A 17,822-nucleotide genomic window follows, 5' to 3' on the forward strand; every position below is an offset into this window, starting at 1 on the left:
CTTTCTTCTCAGTACAGGGCTCCAAGCACCCACTGTTGGCCACCTAGACCACATCCTCATTATATAATTGTCAAATTTCTTGAGAGACTAAGAATCTTTTCCAAGGCCACAAGGCAAATGACTGACTACAAGAAGTTCAGAATACAAGTCCAGTGACCCTTATCCCCCATCCTACACTCATCCCTGTTACACTGTGATTACTCGCCTACATCCTACGTTGAGTATGCCGATTTCCCAATGAAACACATATAAGATCATGTCTATTCTACACATAGCAAGAGCAATTAAAAAAGCAAAACAAGCAGTTTTCTACCTCTAATGCATCGGCATAACATTCAATGCCACGGATTCTCACTCAAGATAAAAAAGGAAAACAAAAATGGAACCAACAAGTCTTTAGGCTACGGAGTTTGTAATATACAATCTCAATGTACAGGGACTTTTGTTTTTTTAATCTCCCATTTGGGAAGTTGAAAACACCCACGTACCTCACTCCCCACCCCCATCCTTCCATCCACGTTTTTATGTGCAGGACTTTTCGGGGAGAGTTTCAGTGAAAGAAACTCTGGTACAAAGAACTCATAAAACCACACTTTTAATTACTGTTCAATAAAAAGGGGACGGGGGAAGCCAGCTTTGAGTTCTGGTAACAGCAAAGTCAAGGGACTTCGAAATTTCAGAGGTTGCCCTCTGAGAAACAACGGAGTGGATTCGGAGTCCAGTGACTCAGGTAACTGGGGAGCTGGCAGGGCCTTGTGGGTTGAATGCTCCATGAGTGGGGTCCAAAGGCACTGGTTCTATTTCCACTAACCTACTGACAGAGTCTCTGGGCCTGAGTCAGCCCTATCAGGTTTCTCAGCAACAAGTCACCCAGAGTTTAATTACTGGATGATCGCAAAAGTAACTGCATGGTCTAAAATTGAGCATCTTAAAACTGAGTGAGCCTATATGGCATTATTCCAAATAAACGTTTGAAGAGCTAGAAACCCTTTAGTTTACAACATGTGTAAAATTCATACGTGTGACCTAGGGATTGTAACTCCATGTCATAAAAAACATACAGACGTGTGATCAAAAGACAGATCCTCTGAAGGTAATGGGCAGAACTCTGATTACTAGAAAACCCTGTAGAAAATACAGGAAGGACAAGGGATTGAGGTTAAGTATTAGGTAGAAAAAACCCATCTAGCAATTACCACGAGAAGAGGAATAAACAGAGGAGCTACAGCCCCAAATGTGACAAAGCCGGGCTGGGGGTCAGGGGCCTCTTCTTCCTCTTGGCTGGGGGATCTAAGGTGGCTCTTCCCACCTGGGAACAGGGCAAGTGGCCTCGCTGGAAAAATGCCCCCCTTGACTACCTTCATTGCATTTCATGAGCATTCAGAAAAAACGTAAAAAAGAAAGACGAAGCTCTCTGCAACAATTAAGTTTCATTCCCATGACAAATGCTTATCGAGCAACTACTATGTAGTCCCTGGTGCTTTAATTTAGCGCAAAGGAGTGCGGTTACGTGACATCAGCAAAATTAAGTTTTCTAAGCGTGGAAACAAACCTTGCTTTAACTCTGCACTCACCCCAAATGTAATCAAACCCCTAAAATTAAAGAACGCCTCGAGTGAGTTACAAGGTTCTTTCTTAACAATATTTTCTAGAAGTTATCTACCCACACGCAGAAGCGGAAGGTCAGGTTACATTAGTTGACCTCTTCTGTAAATAATACAGTTGACACTGCTTCCCATTAAGATTTTGCCTGGCAAGCAATCCAGGTGAGTGTGGAAGAGTTTCTAAGTTCTGTAGGCAAAGAGTGAAATAACACTTGTGCCATAATAATCCCTTTAAAGCCCAAACACTTCCAGATGATAAAAGGGTCAAAGACTATGAACGCCATTCGAAGAGAAAAACCTACCGATTCTTTGCAAATTCGAAATACACTGATAGCCCGGAAGGGCTGCCCTCGGAGGTGGCACCTGTGGGGTGGGGGTGGGGGTGGGAGGAGGCCGTACCTGCTGCCTGTTGTTGGGCGTATGTGGAAGCATGGTGCACACATGGAACATAAGCTCGTAGTCTTTGTACGTCGTGTACAGGGAATGCGTTCCTGTAGAATCAGCTGAAAACAAAGATTAATTGCAAGAACAAGTTAGGCCACTGCAGATTGGCAGTTCAACACTTAGAAGGTCATTACTACAAAAGGCAATTCAACCGAAAAGAACAGACCTCCCAACGATAAAGGACCAGTGTCTTGGGGGTGGCCCCGCTCTCTCACTAGGCCCTGTTTCTCCCACTTTCCAGCCCACGCCTGCGGCCTGAGTTTTGCCGTCTGCTCTCACCCAGGCGCTTTCTACTGAACGCGTGCGTGGTTTCCCCTCTCTTTTCTTCTACACTCTTGCCTTCGCAGTGCTAACTTAGATGACCCACATGGGCGAGATGCTGCTGCCACAAGAAGTACAGGTGAGCACAGGAGGAGGTGTGGCCTGGCGCCGGGCTGGGTGCAATTATTAGACGGGGCTGAGCTAACCAGAAGTTATCCTTGCCCCATCGTGTGTGTGTGCACGTGCGTGTGCGTGTGTCTACGGTTAATTGTCAGTTATCCTTGGGCACTTGACCCTCCAGAACCCAGAAAAATGCAACAGGATTGACTTCATATGGAAATGGGAATGAAAGACGTTAAGGATTTCTTCCCTGAATGATGGAAGTAATTTTCTTCTCTTTCTGACAGGCAATGCGATGATGCAGTCATATGATTAAGACCAGGGAGGATGAATGTGATCTCTTACTGCATATTATGCACTGATACATGTTAAAAAAACTATGACATCTGAATCCCTGTTAATCATACAGCTATTCATCTTTTGAAAAGCAGAATGATTCTGTGCAAATTCGAAACCCATCTGTATTATCAACAGACTACCTCACTGAGAGTTTCAGACACCCAAGCCAACAGTGACTATAAAACGTTTAAATAATAATTTTAGGACGGAGGTTTGAACCACTTTGCATATGGATAAAGACAAAAAGATAAATAGAAATTAAGATGTAAACAGAACTCAAGACTGCCCTTCTCAATCCTTGATCTATACACAGGTTTATCGACTACCTTTTAAACAACAATAAACAATACTGTTCGATATTATTGAAAACAAAGTTTATTCCATTGTGTTTGTCGGGGAAACTCTAAGTAGTGATCTTGGGCTAACCTTTTTTTAATCTGAAAATTAAAATTTTTACTTTAAGAACATTAAAACACTTAACCTTCATGGGCATTTATTATTTTCTTTCTAAATCATGCAACATATTCTTATTTCCAACATTTATATCTAACTCAGAAATAGCCCTGAAAATCCTCTAGAAAAAAGTGTTGCGTGCAGTTTTGTGCTGAGAGGTATTCACAGAAGGAAATTTCACGCCTAAGGGGAGTATGTAGAATGTTAATCTATGGATACTGATAAATTAACTTGCAGACGGTCAGAGAGGATATTCATCTAATAAGCTCTAGATTATCCAGCCCCCATTTTCTCTTTTAGCTGTTCATTAAATGCATATTTGTTATTTTTCTTAGGACTTCTTAGAGAGTAATCTTCCATTTCAACTGTCTTGTCTCAGGATCTTAAGGATGAAACGTGGCTTTGGAAGTGAGCAGGCCGGTCATGATGGAATGACGACTGTTCCTCCCACGAAGAAGTAACACTGAAGGTCAGAGGATGAACTAACCCTGCAGGTTCAATGACTCCCCTCACAACACAGTCACTACGATGCTTAAAATTCAGTATGAGAAATGCTGACAGATATTTCACAGTCTGGTCAATGGGCTTCAGATTCAGGAAATCATAATGAAAAAAGAAAAATGCACTTTTAGGGGGAAGGGGGAGAAACACTCTCAAAAACGTGGTCATAATTTGTCTATCTCAAGTAGTGCTAAAGGACGAATTTCTAAAATTAAGTATTCAATATTTTCAAAGTTTTTCTTTTAAACATCAGAAGGGTAATGCAAAAGGTCAGCTCAAGCTTGTTCAAGGGTTTGCTGCAAATATTTCTGTTCAAAAGGAGATACAGGGGGGCTTTCCTGGTGGCGCAGTGGTTAAGAATCCGCCTGCCAATGCAGGGGACAAGGGGTTCGAGCCCTGGTCCGAGAAGTTCCCACATGCCGTGGAGCAACTAAGCCCGTGCGCCACAACTACTGAGCCTGCGCTCTAGAGCCCGTGAGCCGCAACTACTGAGCCCGCATGCCACAACTACTGAAGCTCGCACACCTAGAGCCTGTGCTCTGCAACAAGAGAAGCCACCGCAGCGAGAAGCCCGCACACTGTACCAAAGAGTAGCCCCTGCTCACCGCAACTAGAGAAAGCCCGCACGCAGCAACGAAGACCCAACGCAGCCAAAAATAAATAAATAAATTTATTTTTAAAAAAAGAGAGAGAGAGATAAGGGCCATCACGGCAGTCTCCGGTTTTATCATTCTCTGCAGCCAACCAAAGAAAGGCCGGCCACGGCCTGGGGGTCTATATTCTATTGGATAGCAGAGCACCTTAGCGGCTCACAGCGCCTCTGTTCCTACCCCATTTCATTCTGTACTTAAGAGAGGAACAACCCATTTTAAAGCTGGAAGGGACATCTCAGATACTCTAGCCTGAAACTCTGACTTTTCTTTGTGAAGAAAATGAGGCCCAGATTTGCCCAAGGTCCTGTGGGCAGGCGGAATGAAAACTGCAACACAACTCTCCTGTATTTAAGAAGGAAGATATTTTTTTTTTTTGCCCACTTCATGAAAGACATACTTTTTATTTGACCACTCCATGAAACATAATTCTTAGAGACCTCCTCTCTAAAGGCATGCCATGATTTCTTTGCATCTCATAGAAGGTCCTGCTCATAAAAATAGAAGACTCGCTGATTATTAGAATCAACATATCAAAATCTTGTTCTGAAGTTATCATTTCCTTGTACCAAAGTACTTAGCACTACCTCTGTAATGTATTAAAGACATCTCTTAAGCCATGAAAACTCCAAGCTGATGTCAATTCTATACATAGGAAAATATCTGCATTACCTCTGTTGTAGTTTTCTAGAATGTACAGCTCAGAAGCTCTTAAAATGCTTCCCCAATCCACCCCACAGCAGAGGGACGGCAGGCATGCATAGCAATGAGTCCACGTTGGCAGTGGTTCTCCTGGAAGGACGTCCCTAAGGCTGGCATGCCAGCACCTCTAGGGGGTATGTGACTGTCTGTGGGTAAGGGGAGTTTGCACAGGAAACAGAGGAGAAAATCAGAAAAGGTCTCACTGATCCTTCTTAAAAGATGTGGATACTTGCGATGGCTTGCGATGGCTGTCACAAATTACTTTCTAACCTTAATATTTCTGAGGCATGAGCTATACACATTCAGCCTAATAGTCAAACTCCAACCTTGGCGTGTGTGGAGGACACACAGGGCCCGCATGTGAGCCAACACCGTGTCCAGGTCTTGCGATCTATCCTCTAAGTGTAACTTTCAAAAACAGATCAAAACCCCAGAACTGATGACAGGCCACGCGCGCCAAGAGTGGCACCACCGGCGATCTAGGCAAGTATCTCTGATGGTCGCAAGGTGAGCGGGCCAGGGGCCGCAGGGGCTCAGGTGGCTTCCATGCCAACCCTGGCTCGGCCACACGTTGACCCTCCCCCAGGGAAGAGTTCCCACCGGCCCCTCCTCTAGGGCTAGATGCCCCCCCAGACCTCCAAGTTCAGAATCTATCTGCTCATCCTTCATTAAAAGAGCGAGCGCTCAATTGTTTGACGATAAGCAGAATTTCCCCAGATTCACAAAATTACCCTGCCTGGTATTTTTACCAGGTGTGCTGAGAGCAACTAAATGACAACACAAATACGAAGGTGAAACGCTTCGAATTTATGAGGGCCATAAGGAACACGGTTACCTAAATGGAGAGACAAGACAAATTCACACATCATAGGAGGGGACCTGACTAAGGTTCTTGGAAAGCAGGATGCGTCAGCTTTTTCATCACTGCTTCAGCTCCCCAGGTAACATCGTGAAAACGGAAACAAGCAGAGATAAGGCCGTGAGCACGGCCTGAGTGGACGTGGTGATGTTTAGACTTTCAGAAATGAATGCGGGGCTCATCCTTGCTGCAGTGGGACAGGGTGTAACGGACAGGTGAGGTGAAAAGAAAGAAGAACATATTAAAAGATTATTCACCAAACACCGGGGAATCTCTGCTCTTGTTACGTGGGAACAAGAATTGACCCTTTGAGCTTATGAGAGACACAGAGCTCTTGAGAAATGTGCCCCCTCTGCTCATCTGAGGAAATCTCCACTCCATCCCAGATAAGCCAGCTCGGCTGCTGCAGGGGGTCAAGAAGGGGAGGGCTCGGGATCGCTAGCTTAGATGTCTGGGGTGCGCCTACTTTTGGAGCATTAAATCTGTGCATTCACAAGCAAGTCTGAAGCTTACTTTTATTGTCCAGCTGAGCCCGGTATTTACTAAATCCTTTCAGCCGCACCCTCTGGCCCAGCAGGTCGAGGAATTCTTCAAAAGCTGGCCCGGCCGTCTCGTTGTTGTACATCTCCTCCTCGGTGCTCTGGCCGGCTCTGCAATACAGGATCCCGATCTTGTGCTGAAAGCTCAGCTGAAATGGGGCAGAAAGGGAATTACTCGGCAAAGAGTATCAGACAAGGACGCCTGAAACTAAGCAACGTTGTAAATCAACTCTATTCCAATATAAAATAAAAATCAGATTAAAAAATAAAATGGGGGCTTCCCTGGTGGCGCAGTGGTTGAGAGTCCGCCTGCCGATGCAGGGGACGCGGGTTCGTGCCCCGGTCCGGGAAGATCCCACATGCCGCGGAGCGGCTGGGCCCGTGAGCCATGGCCGCTGAGGCTGTGCGTCTAGAGCCGGTGCTCCGCAACGGGAGAGGCCACAACAGTGAGAGGCCCGCGCATCAACAAAAAAATAAAAATTAAATTAAAAAAATATAAAAATAAAATAAAAACAGAAAGTATCAGACACGCTAACTTCCCGTAAAATTAAAATGACAAGGAGCTGAGAATTCTGTTCTCAGGAAAGCATGTCAGGAACAATTCCCGTAAGCTAAGAAGCATAAGAATAAGCAGCTGTCATTGTACACAATACTCCAAATACATAACAAACCCAGACACCCGAACATAACAGCTGGAGAAACGTCAGACACCCTAAGAAATATGATGAATGGCCTTGCCCATGTGGGAGCTGCCAGGGTTCCAAAATGGAGAGCCTGGTTCAAGCGTTTATTTAAAAATACAACTCTGGAAATATTTAATCTCATACCCTCTATATAGTCATAAGCATTATCTTCCAAGTTAGAAAGAGAAAAAGGCCGCACACTTTAAAAAGTTTTCCCTCTCTGGTTCCTCATGCTTTTCTGTTGTCGTTATTTGAACATTCATGGAAATATGAAAGACTGTAATTAAAAAAAGCAAATCAAATTCAGGTCTGGTAAGGAAATTGCGATATACGTATAGTGATAGAATAATGTTTTGTTTCCACAAAAGTAACTCTGACTCAACAATTACAGTCCTTTCTACATTTTTGACTGGCTTGAAAACATCTGCTAGATATACAATAGGCCATAAAGAATTTTAATAGGAATTGAAGATTTCCTGCTGTAGCTCTATCTCCCTGTCTATCCCGTATCGTGCTGGAAGCTACCGCACTGCTTTCTCCCAAGGCCAGGGAGAAACTGGATCCACCTTTACAGCTTTCGTATTTTCCCTAAAGAGGAACTACTTGTCACTCAGGAAATCAGGGCACTTCATCTTACTAGCAGCAATCTGAGCCTCCAAAGGCTGGCGGATTATCAGCCCTCTCTGATTCCCTAAAGGCATCCATCCGTAACACTGTTCACTTTTATTATCAGCTGTAAAACAGAGCCTTTAATCAAAACTCATAGCTGACTAGATCAGCAAAATAAGGTAAAATGGTACTCATTTCCCTTGAGTGGCAAAGTGATCACAGCAGTCTCATCCGGGTGACCAATGACAACGTACAATCCAAGCAAGGTAGGGATCCGTCTGCTTGGGGCATCTCGGCAGAGATGCTAGGGGAAGCTCAGAGCTGGGCGGGCAGCCGACCGCCAGTACATTCTACATGCGCTCCACCTCCTGAGTGCTACGGGGGAGGCGGGAGGAACCAAACGAGACATCAATCACCTGTTCCTAATTGGACCGGATAAGCTACCTACAGGGATGGCTCCCACGGTGAGGGGTTTGGGGGGCGGGTGGAGAGCGCACAGGCCCCAATCACACCGTGAAGACAAGGATCCAGGCCCTGAATGTGGGGCTATGAGATGCTGGCCGTAAGCTGTTCGTGTTATGAGCTGTGCTGTACTAGTCCTTTAGCGGCGTCAAGACAGAAAAAACATTTCTATTTGCCCAGGGATTGAGGAATACATGTTTCTGATCAACTCAACTATCCAAATAAATGAGACACCACATTTACTGCAAACAGACCATCATCCTCCAAAAGCAGGAAGTATAATACAAACGTCTCATATTATGTCACTAATTGTTTCAGAACACTAATTGTTCTGAGGGACCCAGAAGACGCTCCAGGATCTCAGAGTACTTTAGGAAACACTTGGGATTGGCAATTGTCACCACAGATGTGGATCGCCTTGGTGACTGCCAGAACTGGATAAATCCTCTAACGGGACCTCTACGAGACTGCTGTACCTCCTCGACACCATGACGCTTGCACCTCCCCGACACCATGACGCTTGCACCTCCCGCCTGCTGTTAGAAGCGGATTTCCGCTCTCCCCAGTCGTCCGGCCCTGGCCTCATGGAGAGTCCCCCAGAGATCCTGTGGAGTGATTAGCAGGCACCGGTACCCAGGGCCCCACGGGCCCCCGCCCACACATCCTCCACACCCAGCAGGGGCGGCCGTACCACCACCTGCATCCTGGGAGCTCACTGTCCCAAGGCTGCCACCCTGTCTGTCCCCCTGCCTGCCGCCCCCCCTAGAGCCCTGCCACCTCTCCTGGTGCCACCTCTCCTGGTGCCACCTCACGTCGCACCCCTGCCACACCTGCAGCTTGTCCCAGGCAGCCCCGCCATCCCCAGCAGGAAACCCTTCCTCTTCCTCTTTGCGGAGCAGGCCCGGAGCAAAGCTGTCTGGGGCCCCAGCGGTGGGGCCGCGGCGGCCCCATGCGGGTGGAGCAGAGCCTCCCTGGACCAGCACAGTTTCTCTCTGATTCCTGACTCTTGCGGACCTGATACTTCCTGTGGACTCAGGCAAAGGCCAAATACCTGGAGAGCTGAAGCCCCCGGAGCTTCCCTGCTGAGCGCGGTGCCATCCGCTCACAGCCCTCTCCTTCTAGCCATCGCAGACCAGCCTGTGTCTACATCCCAACTGGGAACAGGACTTGCTTTCTACCCAAACAGCCCTGGGCCCATGGGAATCAGGGGATGAGGCTAAATTAGACTTCAAAGCCCCCAGGTGTCTTGCCCCAGCTCCTAGAGCTCTGGTCCAGTGACTGAGAATAAACCACTGTGGCCTGTTTACTACAAGGCCTGTGATTCCACTAAACCAGTAAGAGGATGAGACACGGTGTGAAGGAAGAGACCTCTCTCACTCCGATCTCTTATAAACCTCACGAAATCAATGGAAATGCAACATCAAGGCTGACCCCCTCCTGCCCGTGGTTCACCAGAAAGCTGGCACACCTCTTCAGCCTGATCGCGGTTCCAAGGGGAGGACAGACTCCAGGTCCCCATGAACTAAAACCCCCAGTTCTCTCGGAACAAGGCTTTGTTTCTAAGCCCTCTACACCTCAGGCTGAGTCTAACCACGCCCCCGTCCCACTGACCTTCCTTTAACTGTTCTGATGTGAATCACAGCCAGTCCCACTGTCCTGGGGTGAACGAGGCCGGCACTTGGGCGTCACCACGGTCAAAAACTAAAAACACCCACTTGCCCAAACTCTATACTGCTCCCGTGCCCAGAGTTGGACACACAGACCCTGCACGGACAGGCAGACGATCCCTTGCCTCCTGGGACTGGATAAAAACTGAGTGCTCTGTTCCAAAGGCCAGAAGCCCCATCATTATTGACAAGAAAATTTAAATTTAAAGGAAGGTGACAAAAAACAGAGCCTCAGAGTGGCCTCGAAAATAAATGCAGGAAAGTCCTTCCACTGCATCCTCCCAACTCAACCATCTGCTCTAAGCGTGTAGTACCATGGATTTAGACCCGCTTGACTTCGTGTCACGTAAACCTGGTACGTGTGTGAACATACATCTGGGTGAGGCGGCAAGAGCAGAAGGGGTGATTGGCTTGTGAACAAATTAATCCAAAGATGCCCTAATATTCTAAGTTGGTGAGCTGTCATAATGTATCTGAATTAATTTTTTAAGAAGTCAACCTAGTGGGGAAAAATAAATTAGGAGTTTGGGATTAACAGATACACACTACTATATATAAAATAAACACAGGGAACTATATTCAATATACTGTAATAACCTAAATGGAAAAGAATCTGAAAAGGAATACATATCTATGTATAACTGAATCACTTTACTGTACACCTGAAACTGACACATTGTAGATCGACCACACTTCAATTAAAAAAAAAAAGTCAACGTATATAATCTTAGGAATTCACCTGTTATACAAACTAGGATAGTCTTTTAAAAAAGGAAAAAATGGTATCTTAGAGGTTGGGAAGTGAATTTATGTAGATAAAGTAGCAAAACTTTCAAAGTCCTGATTGATAATTACTTCCCTTATGATTCTCCATGGCATGGAGTCTTCCTGTTCAAAACATCTTACCAAATGTAAAGAACGGAATGAATGACCCGATACCCACCATATCTCCCACTGATACAACATGTCTTGCGCAGAGCAGATAAACAGTGACTGTCAAACCAGGAATGGATCCCAAACTCCAAGAAAGCAGAAAACGACAATATGTCCTTTAAAGTATTTTTTCAAGATTAAAACCCCTTAAGACCAGTAACATAAAACTGGCCCATCCCCTCCCTGGGAAGATTTTCTATCAGGAAAGTAGATAAAGACAGCACTACCCAGAAGTGACTCACAACACCCCGACAGGTTAGGGCAACTTTTAAGGATCCTTTGGAAACCAGGATGTTCGAAAAGCTGTCTAATATCTTTCAGAGATGAGCATAAATAGTAAGTAGCTCTTGCTGACGTAATATGGAAATGAGATACCACTAAGAGTCGGGGGCGTTAAAATGTTATATTGTACACCATTATGAAAGTATACTGGAGTCAAATAAATATAATCTCAAAAGAAAAAACACATGAATACAGCCAGAGCTCTAATTGTACTGGTGTGCTTAAAGCAAGCACCCAGTTCTCAAAATTAATTCATTGACGTCAGATTGTAAACAGGTGTCCATTCAAAGTACCCGAAGGCTTAGTTTAAGAGAAATTCCCTGGCAGAGCCATTTTTATAACCTTCACTGCTTCCCACCGGCACAGCTCCTGGACCTGTCCTGCCGGACAGACATCCCAAGAAGTGTCTGCTTCATTCTGTGAGGAGACAGTCACCTGTGGCTGCTGTAACGTCTCTCAGGGCTTGGGCGTCAGGATCCAGGCTGGGGAACACAGGGCCACCTGTGGACTCCTCCACAGCAGCCTGAGGGACCAAGCACCTCATTCGCCAGGCACCTGCTACCCAGCAGGTGAGGGACATGTAATCAAGGGAGAAGCAACACACACCAGAAACATAAAGGGATGAAGACCACGGGGGTCGGCACCTCTCTTCCAGACTCTTCCATGACACGGAAGTGAATGTGTAACAGAGCAGGACCCTATGGGGCCTTCCCAGGACAGACCCCTCCCCCATATCCTCTGCTGTAGCTCCTCACTGAAGTACCCAGATAACAGACCAGATAACAGTATCTGACGCCTATTTCCTGAGTTGTTTTTCAGATGCTAAAACCACCCCCAAATGGAAGAAATTACTTGATGATGATGAGCACGTAGCTCCCAGACCTTCTGGTGCCTAAGGACTGACCACCATCAGCCAATCAGAGCACTGTGCACGAGCTGATCACAGACCCTGGGGCTCCTCTCCCTCACCCGGCCTTTAAAATTGCTCTGCTGATCAAAACTACAATGAGGTATCACCTCACACCGGTCAGAACGGCCGTCATCAAAAAATCTACAAACAGTAAATGCTGGAGAGGGTGTGGAGAAAAGGGAACCCCCTTGCACTGTCGGTGGGAATGTGAATTGATACAGCCACTATGGAGAAGAGTATGGAGGTTCCTTAAAAAGCTAAAAATAGAACTACCACACAACCCAGCAATCCCACTCCTGGGCATATACCCTGAGAAAACCATAATTCAAAAAGAGTCATGTACCACAGTGTCCACTGCAGCCCTATTTACAATAGCCAGGACATGGAAGCAACCTAAGTGTCCATCGACAGACGAATGGATAAAGAAGATGTGGCACATATATACAATGGAATATTACTCAGCCATAGAAAGAAACAAAACTGAGTTATTTGTAGTGAGGTGGATGGACCTAGAATCTGTCATACAGAGTGAAGTAAGTCAGAAAGAGAAAAACAAATACCGTATGCTAACACATATATATGGAATCTAGAAAAAAATGGTTCTGAAGAACCTAGGGGCAGGACAGGAATAAAGACGCAGACGTAGAGAATGGACTTGAGGACACAGCGAGGGAGAAAGGTAAGCTGGGACAGAGTGAGAGAGTGGTGTGGACATATATACACTACCAAATGTAAAATAGATAGCTAGTGGGAAGCAGCCGCATAGCACAGGAGATCAGCTCAGTACTCTGCGACCATCTAGAGGGGTGGGAGAGGGAGGGTGGGAGGGAGATGCAAGAGGGAGGGGATATGGGGATATATGTATACGTATAGCTGATTCACTTTGTTATACAGCAGAAACTAACACACCATTGTAAAGCAATTATACTGCAATAAAGATGTTAAAAAAAAAAAAAAGAAGAAAAAATGCTCTGCTGAAACCCTTCGGGGAGTTTGAGGTTTTTGAGCACAAGCCACCCATTCTCCCTGTACTGGTGATTTTACAATAAACGCTGCACTTTCCTTCACCCACACCCGGTGTCAGGAGATTGACTTTACTGCACCTACCTGCAGGTGAGTGGACTCAGGTTTGGTTTGCTGACAAATGCTGTCCTTCCCACCAAGCCCTCCTGAACTCTGAGTCCCTGGACCAGCAGCGACACACCCGCTCTGTCCCTCCATGACAACAGGATTTCCTCAACTGCCTCATGACATGACCATTCTAAAAGCACTTTACCAGTGGTGACCATGATGAACTCTTCTGTGGGATTTTAGAAGCCAATTGTTCAAGGTTCAAGTTTTGGTTTGGTTTAGTTGTTGTTTTTAATACATCAGCCTTCATTCTTGAGAAAGACAGACTGCAGGATTATCCACTCTGAATGTCACAGTGCCTGCTTCCTCTGGCTGAGAATGCAGTGTTAATTTGCTAGTGCAATTACAACTTCATCTCTTAGGATTCCAGCCATCTGAGTAGCAAATACTCTACCAATATACCACAGGGAGTGTGTTACTGGGTCCACCAAGAAATCCCGCATACTCCCTCCAAAACATGAGAAAGAATTGTCCTTGGAAAATTCTGGAAAGACATCACAATTGTCTTTTTCTTTCTGCAAAGCATGTATTTAAAAACAAATCCACACATTTAAAATAAAACGCATACCCTTGGGCACCGACCACTCAGTTCCGCCTCCAAATTATCTTGCATCTGAAGTTAAAAGGCTTCTTTCCGTCTTCTGGGCCACCACCTAAATCCTGTCCATCATTAATTCTCTCCCGGATGCTATCAATAATCACATAATTGAGCTCCAGGCCATCATCAGGCTCTACCTTCACCAGCCTGTCCAGTACCCTTCTACCAGAATAGTCGTCCTAAATTACAGCTACGAGCATGTCACATCCTACCGGCAAACCTTCAATGTTCCCTACCACCTCCTGGATCCAGTGCTAACTCTTTAGCCCAGCATTCACTCCAGCCTCAACATATTTTGTGACTGCTGTTGTTTTAACTCCTAACCTCCCTGCGTGTGCCCTTCTCTTGTAAAGAAACTGGCCATAGTTTCTAAAAGAGCCAACTGCTCGTATCTCCCCGTTGGAACTCTACTCGTCTGAAGGCCCAGTTACAACACCACCTCCTTCAGATGTTACTTTCTCTTTTCCCAGAGCACACACTGCATTTCTATGTCTCCATGACCCATGACTACACTAACGGCCGTGGTGTTCTTCGTCTTAATGGCCCCAAGGGTAGGGACCAAGTCTTAGCTTCAAGCCTCCTGATACGTGCTGTTCACTGCCATCTGTTAGCATGACACTTCGCCCATAGCAGCCAAGAATAAATGTGAGTTCAGGGCAAGGCCCAACGTGAGTTCTTTACGCCCTGGGAAAATACACCAGCGGTCTCTAATAATCATGCACCAGTTCTGCTCCTGCTGGCTGGGACACACCAAAACCCTGGTGAAGACAATGCAAGTCACAACTCCGCAGGAGGTGTGCTGCACTTATTATTAAAGGCATCCTGTTACTTAACTAGTATAGAGGCATATTTGAGAAAAACTGGAGGAAAATGCTTTAAGGCATTAAAAAGACACGATCTCCAAAGGCAGATGGATGGGAAAGCTCCAAAACATTCAGAAACATGGACACAAAGTCCCGCACACTTACAGTCTCCCACGTGATACACACCCCTTGCTCATCAAGTTTGAGCAGCTGCTCCGAGACCTTGGGTGAGCTCGAGGCCTGCCTCAGGCACTGGATGCTCAGCTCTGGAATGACGTATTCCAGGACTTCTTTGAGAGGGAGTCCCCGTGCAGTCCCATGCCTGGCGGTAGAGGGTATGGCATCTTCCAAAATCGCTCCTCTCAGGGTTGTCAGCTGCAGGGGCAAATACAACATTCCAGTTAACACTTATTCCTGGTTACCTCTTTAAAGCATAACTTTTTAGTTGCCTTAAAAAAAGAGGAAGAGAGAATGGACTTGAGGATATGGGGAGGGGGAAGGGTAAGCTGTGACAAAGTGAGAGAGTGGCGTGGACACATATACACTACCAAACGTAAAACAGATAGCTAGTGGGAAGCAGCCGCATAGCACAGGGAGATCAGCTCCATGCTTCGTGACCACCTAGAGGGGTGGGATGGGGGGGGTGGGAGGGAAGGAGACGCAAGAGGGAAGAGATATGGGGACATATGTATATGTATAACTGATTCACTTTGTTATAAAGCAGAAACCGACACACCACTGTAAAGCAATTATACTCCAATAAAGATGTTAAAAAAAAAAAGAGGAAGAAAGCTAAGGCTCTTTTTGGAGTAGGGCAAAAGAGGCTAAAAGTTCTCGATCTGAAAAAGCAAATTCAACACTCAACAGTCAGTCTTTGAACAACCGAAGGATTCGTGCGTCAAGAAGGAGCTGATATAACCAGACGTGCGTGAAACACGAGGAGGAGTGAGACAAAGCCCTGCCCGGGGACATTAAGTCACTCCCACCACGATCGGAACCGACAGAAGAGGAATGCCGAGGATGAGCCGGGGGTCCTAGGGCCAGGCTAGCCACAACGACCTCCTCCATCCTTCCGTTTTCTTTTTCCCATTTTTCTCTACATCATCTTCTTTTCTTCCACTTTTCCTATTTAACCTTCCATGGCTGGCAATTCCCGAGGCTGAGTGGGGTGATCCCGTGGCCCCCGTGGGCAGGTGACCCAGGGCTGGGAAGACCACCACCGGACTCTGCCTCCTGATCTGTGATATGTCCTCAAACACGTCGTGAAAGCCTGGAGCCACTAGTCTGACTCGTGTCATCTAAGCCCAGGTCAAATACGCGGAGAGAGGAGGCCCAGCACGGCCAGCCGAGAGGTCTGGTTCTAATCCCACCCCTCCGACAAAGCAGCCGTAGTGACGTGGTAACAACGGCGCCTAGCATTTGCACAGAGCTCCGGGGCACCGCTGTGCAACAGGACTTTCTGCAGTGATGAGACCGCCCTCCATCTGCACTGGCTGATACGGGAGCCACCAGCCCCGAGTGGCTGCTGAGCGCCTGACCCGTGACACGTGTGACCGTGGAACCACATTTTTTATTTTATTCAATTACCTTAAATTTAAATAGTCACACGTGGTTAGTGGCTACCGAACGGGAGGCTGCAGGTCCGTAACTTACAATATGTCACCTCCAGAGAGGGCTTCCTTTCCTCTTTACGGCACAGAGCCCAGTTCACGGGAGCACCGATGCACAGGCAGTGGGCACCAAAGTGCCAGGCTTGGGCAGGGCTGGCGAGGGGCTCTCTGTACTCTGATGCAGAAGGGATCACATTCTGGACTGTGTGGACGACACATTCCCATCTAATTACAATGGTCAAGAGGATAAAACCCGAAGTGCAGGCCAGATCTAGTTCTTCATATAAATCAACATCCCCGCCTACAGGGCTCCACGCATCGGCCATATGGTGTATAACAGTCGCACTTTTCACTCAAAGCAAGACCAGCGGGGAAGTAGCCTGGGTGCTGGCGGGACAAAGTGCAGGGCCACAGAGCTGCTGCACCTACAGACACGCTAAGCCAACACCCACCCCACGGGTGGCCTCCTGGTTTTCTGCATTCGACGCTGAAGTCGTCCTTCAATTCTGACATGAATCATAGAGTTCAAGTTTGTCCTCTGCTTCAGGCCCGAAAACCTTGCATCTTGATCATTTTATCCTTTCTGTCATGTAAGGTGGCAGTCAAATCACTGCCACATCCATCAAAGGTCTTCACATTTTCTACTTTGAACAAAACAGTCTAAGCCCTTTTGGTCACCGGAACTGCTGGGATCACAGCACTGACAGTGAAAGCAACACCTTAACCAAGCGGTGACCCCAAGGCCCAGCCCAGGACACACCCCATGAGCGCCCAGTACCTCGCTCGTCCTGAAAGCCACCCGGTAGTTGAACTGGGACCCTTCTTTCTCCTTGGGGTCTTCCACCTTCTCCCTCCGGATGCTGACTGCCACAGGGCCGAGGTTCTCATCGATTCCAAAGTAGTTCTGGTGCTCTGCAATGGAAGAGAGCAGTGGCATGAGGAGAAGGGAACAAAGAACAGGGTGGGTATCTTTCAGCGTGTGTATCCAATCCTTGAAGACGTACCAGTGGCTCTGGTGCAGGATTCCCCCAGATGTGATCCATTTATTTGCCTCCAAATCAGATGCACTTTTTTTTTTTTTTTTTTTTGGCGGTACGCGGGCCTCTCACTGCTGTGGCCTCTCCCGCTGCGGAGCACAGGCTTCGGACGCACAGGCCCAGTGGCCATGGCTCACGGGCCCAGCCGCTCTGCGGCATGTGGGATCTTCCCAGACCGGGGCACGAACCCACGTCCCCTGCATCGGCAGGCGGACTCCCAACCACTGCGCCTCCGGGGAAGCCCCAGATGCACTTTTAACCTGTCATTTTCTACTACTTCATTCTCCCATCCTGCTTCTCACTAGTTCATAAGCCGCGCAGGAGCCCCAAAGTTGAGTTTGGCATCACTGGAAAGAGTTTTGCCATCTTAGAAACTGTTAAAAAAGGAACCTGGCAACTTGAAGAACCGAGCCTGAACAGTTTCCCTCCAGCTGGGAAGGCCACCTCCTCTGACTGATTAAAGGCAGCGGAGGTGAGCTAATCAGCCACTCAGACGAGCCGGATTCATCTCGGAGCACAGGGCGGTGGCAAAGACCGCCCTGTCACGATGATGTCATGAAAGCACCTAAGAGTCTAAAGCAAAATGGATCAGCCGACAAAAAATGGATAAAAGGTCATTAAGTTG

General features: G+C 47.0%; 1 protein-coding gene across 4 annotated transcripts in view; it reads right to left on the reverse strand.

Annotated features, from left to right (window-relative positions):
• The window catches only part of SIPA1L2 (signal induced proliferation associated 1 like 2), a 109,260-nt gene that overhangs the window by 72,321 nt on the left and 19,117 nt on the right, over window positions 1–17,822 (reverse strand). For all 4 annotated transcript variants that reach the window (XM_024738165.1, XM_024738164.1, XM_024738163.1 and 1 more), the window contains exons 2-5: window positions 16,939–17,072; window positions 14,737–14,925; window positions 6,447–6,621; window positions 2,004–2,107 (exon numbers count right to left, since the gene is read on the reverse strand). In XM_024738165.1, the coding sequence (XP_024593933.1) occupies window positions 2,004–2,107; window positions 6,447–6,621; window positions 14,737–14,925; window positions 16,939–17,072 (602 nt within the window). The remainder of the gene's footprint in view (window positions 1–2,003; window positions 2,108–6,446; window positions 6,622–14,736; window positions 14,926–16,938; window positions 17,073–17,822) is intronic.

Source organism: Neophocaena asiaeorientalis, unplaced genomic scaffold (assembly GCF_003031525.2).
Source record: "Neophocaena asiaeorientalis asiaeorientalis breed wild unplaced genomic scaffold, Neophocaena_asiaeorientalis_V1.1 scaffold436, whole genome shotgun sequence".
Taxonomy (NCBI): domain Eukaryota; kingdom Metazoa; phylum Chordata; class Mammalia; order Artiodactyla; family Phocoenidae; genus Neophocaena; species Neophocaena asiaeorientalis.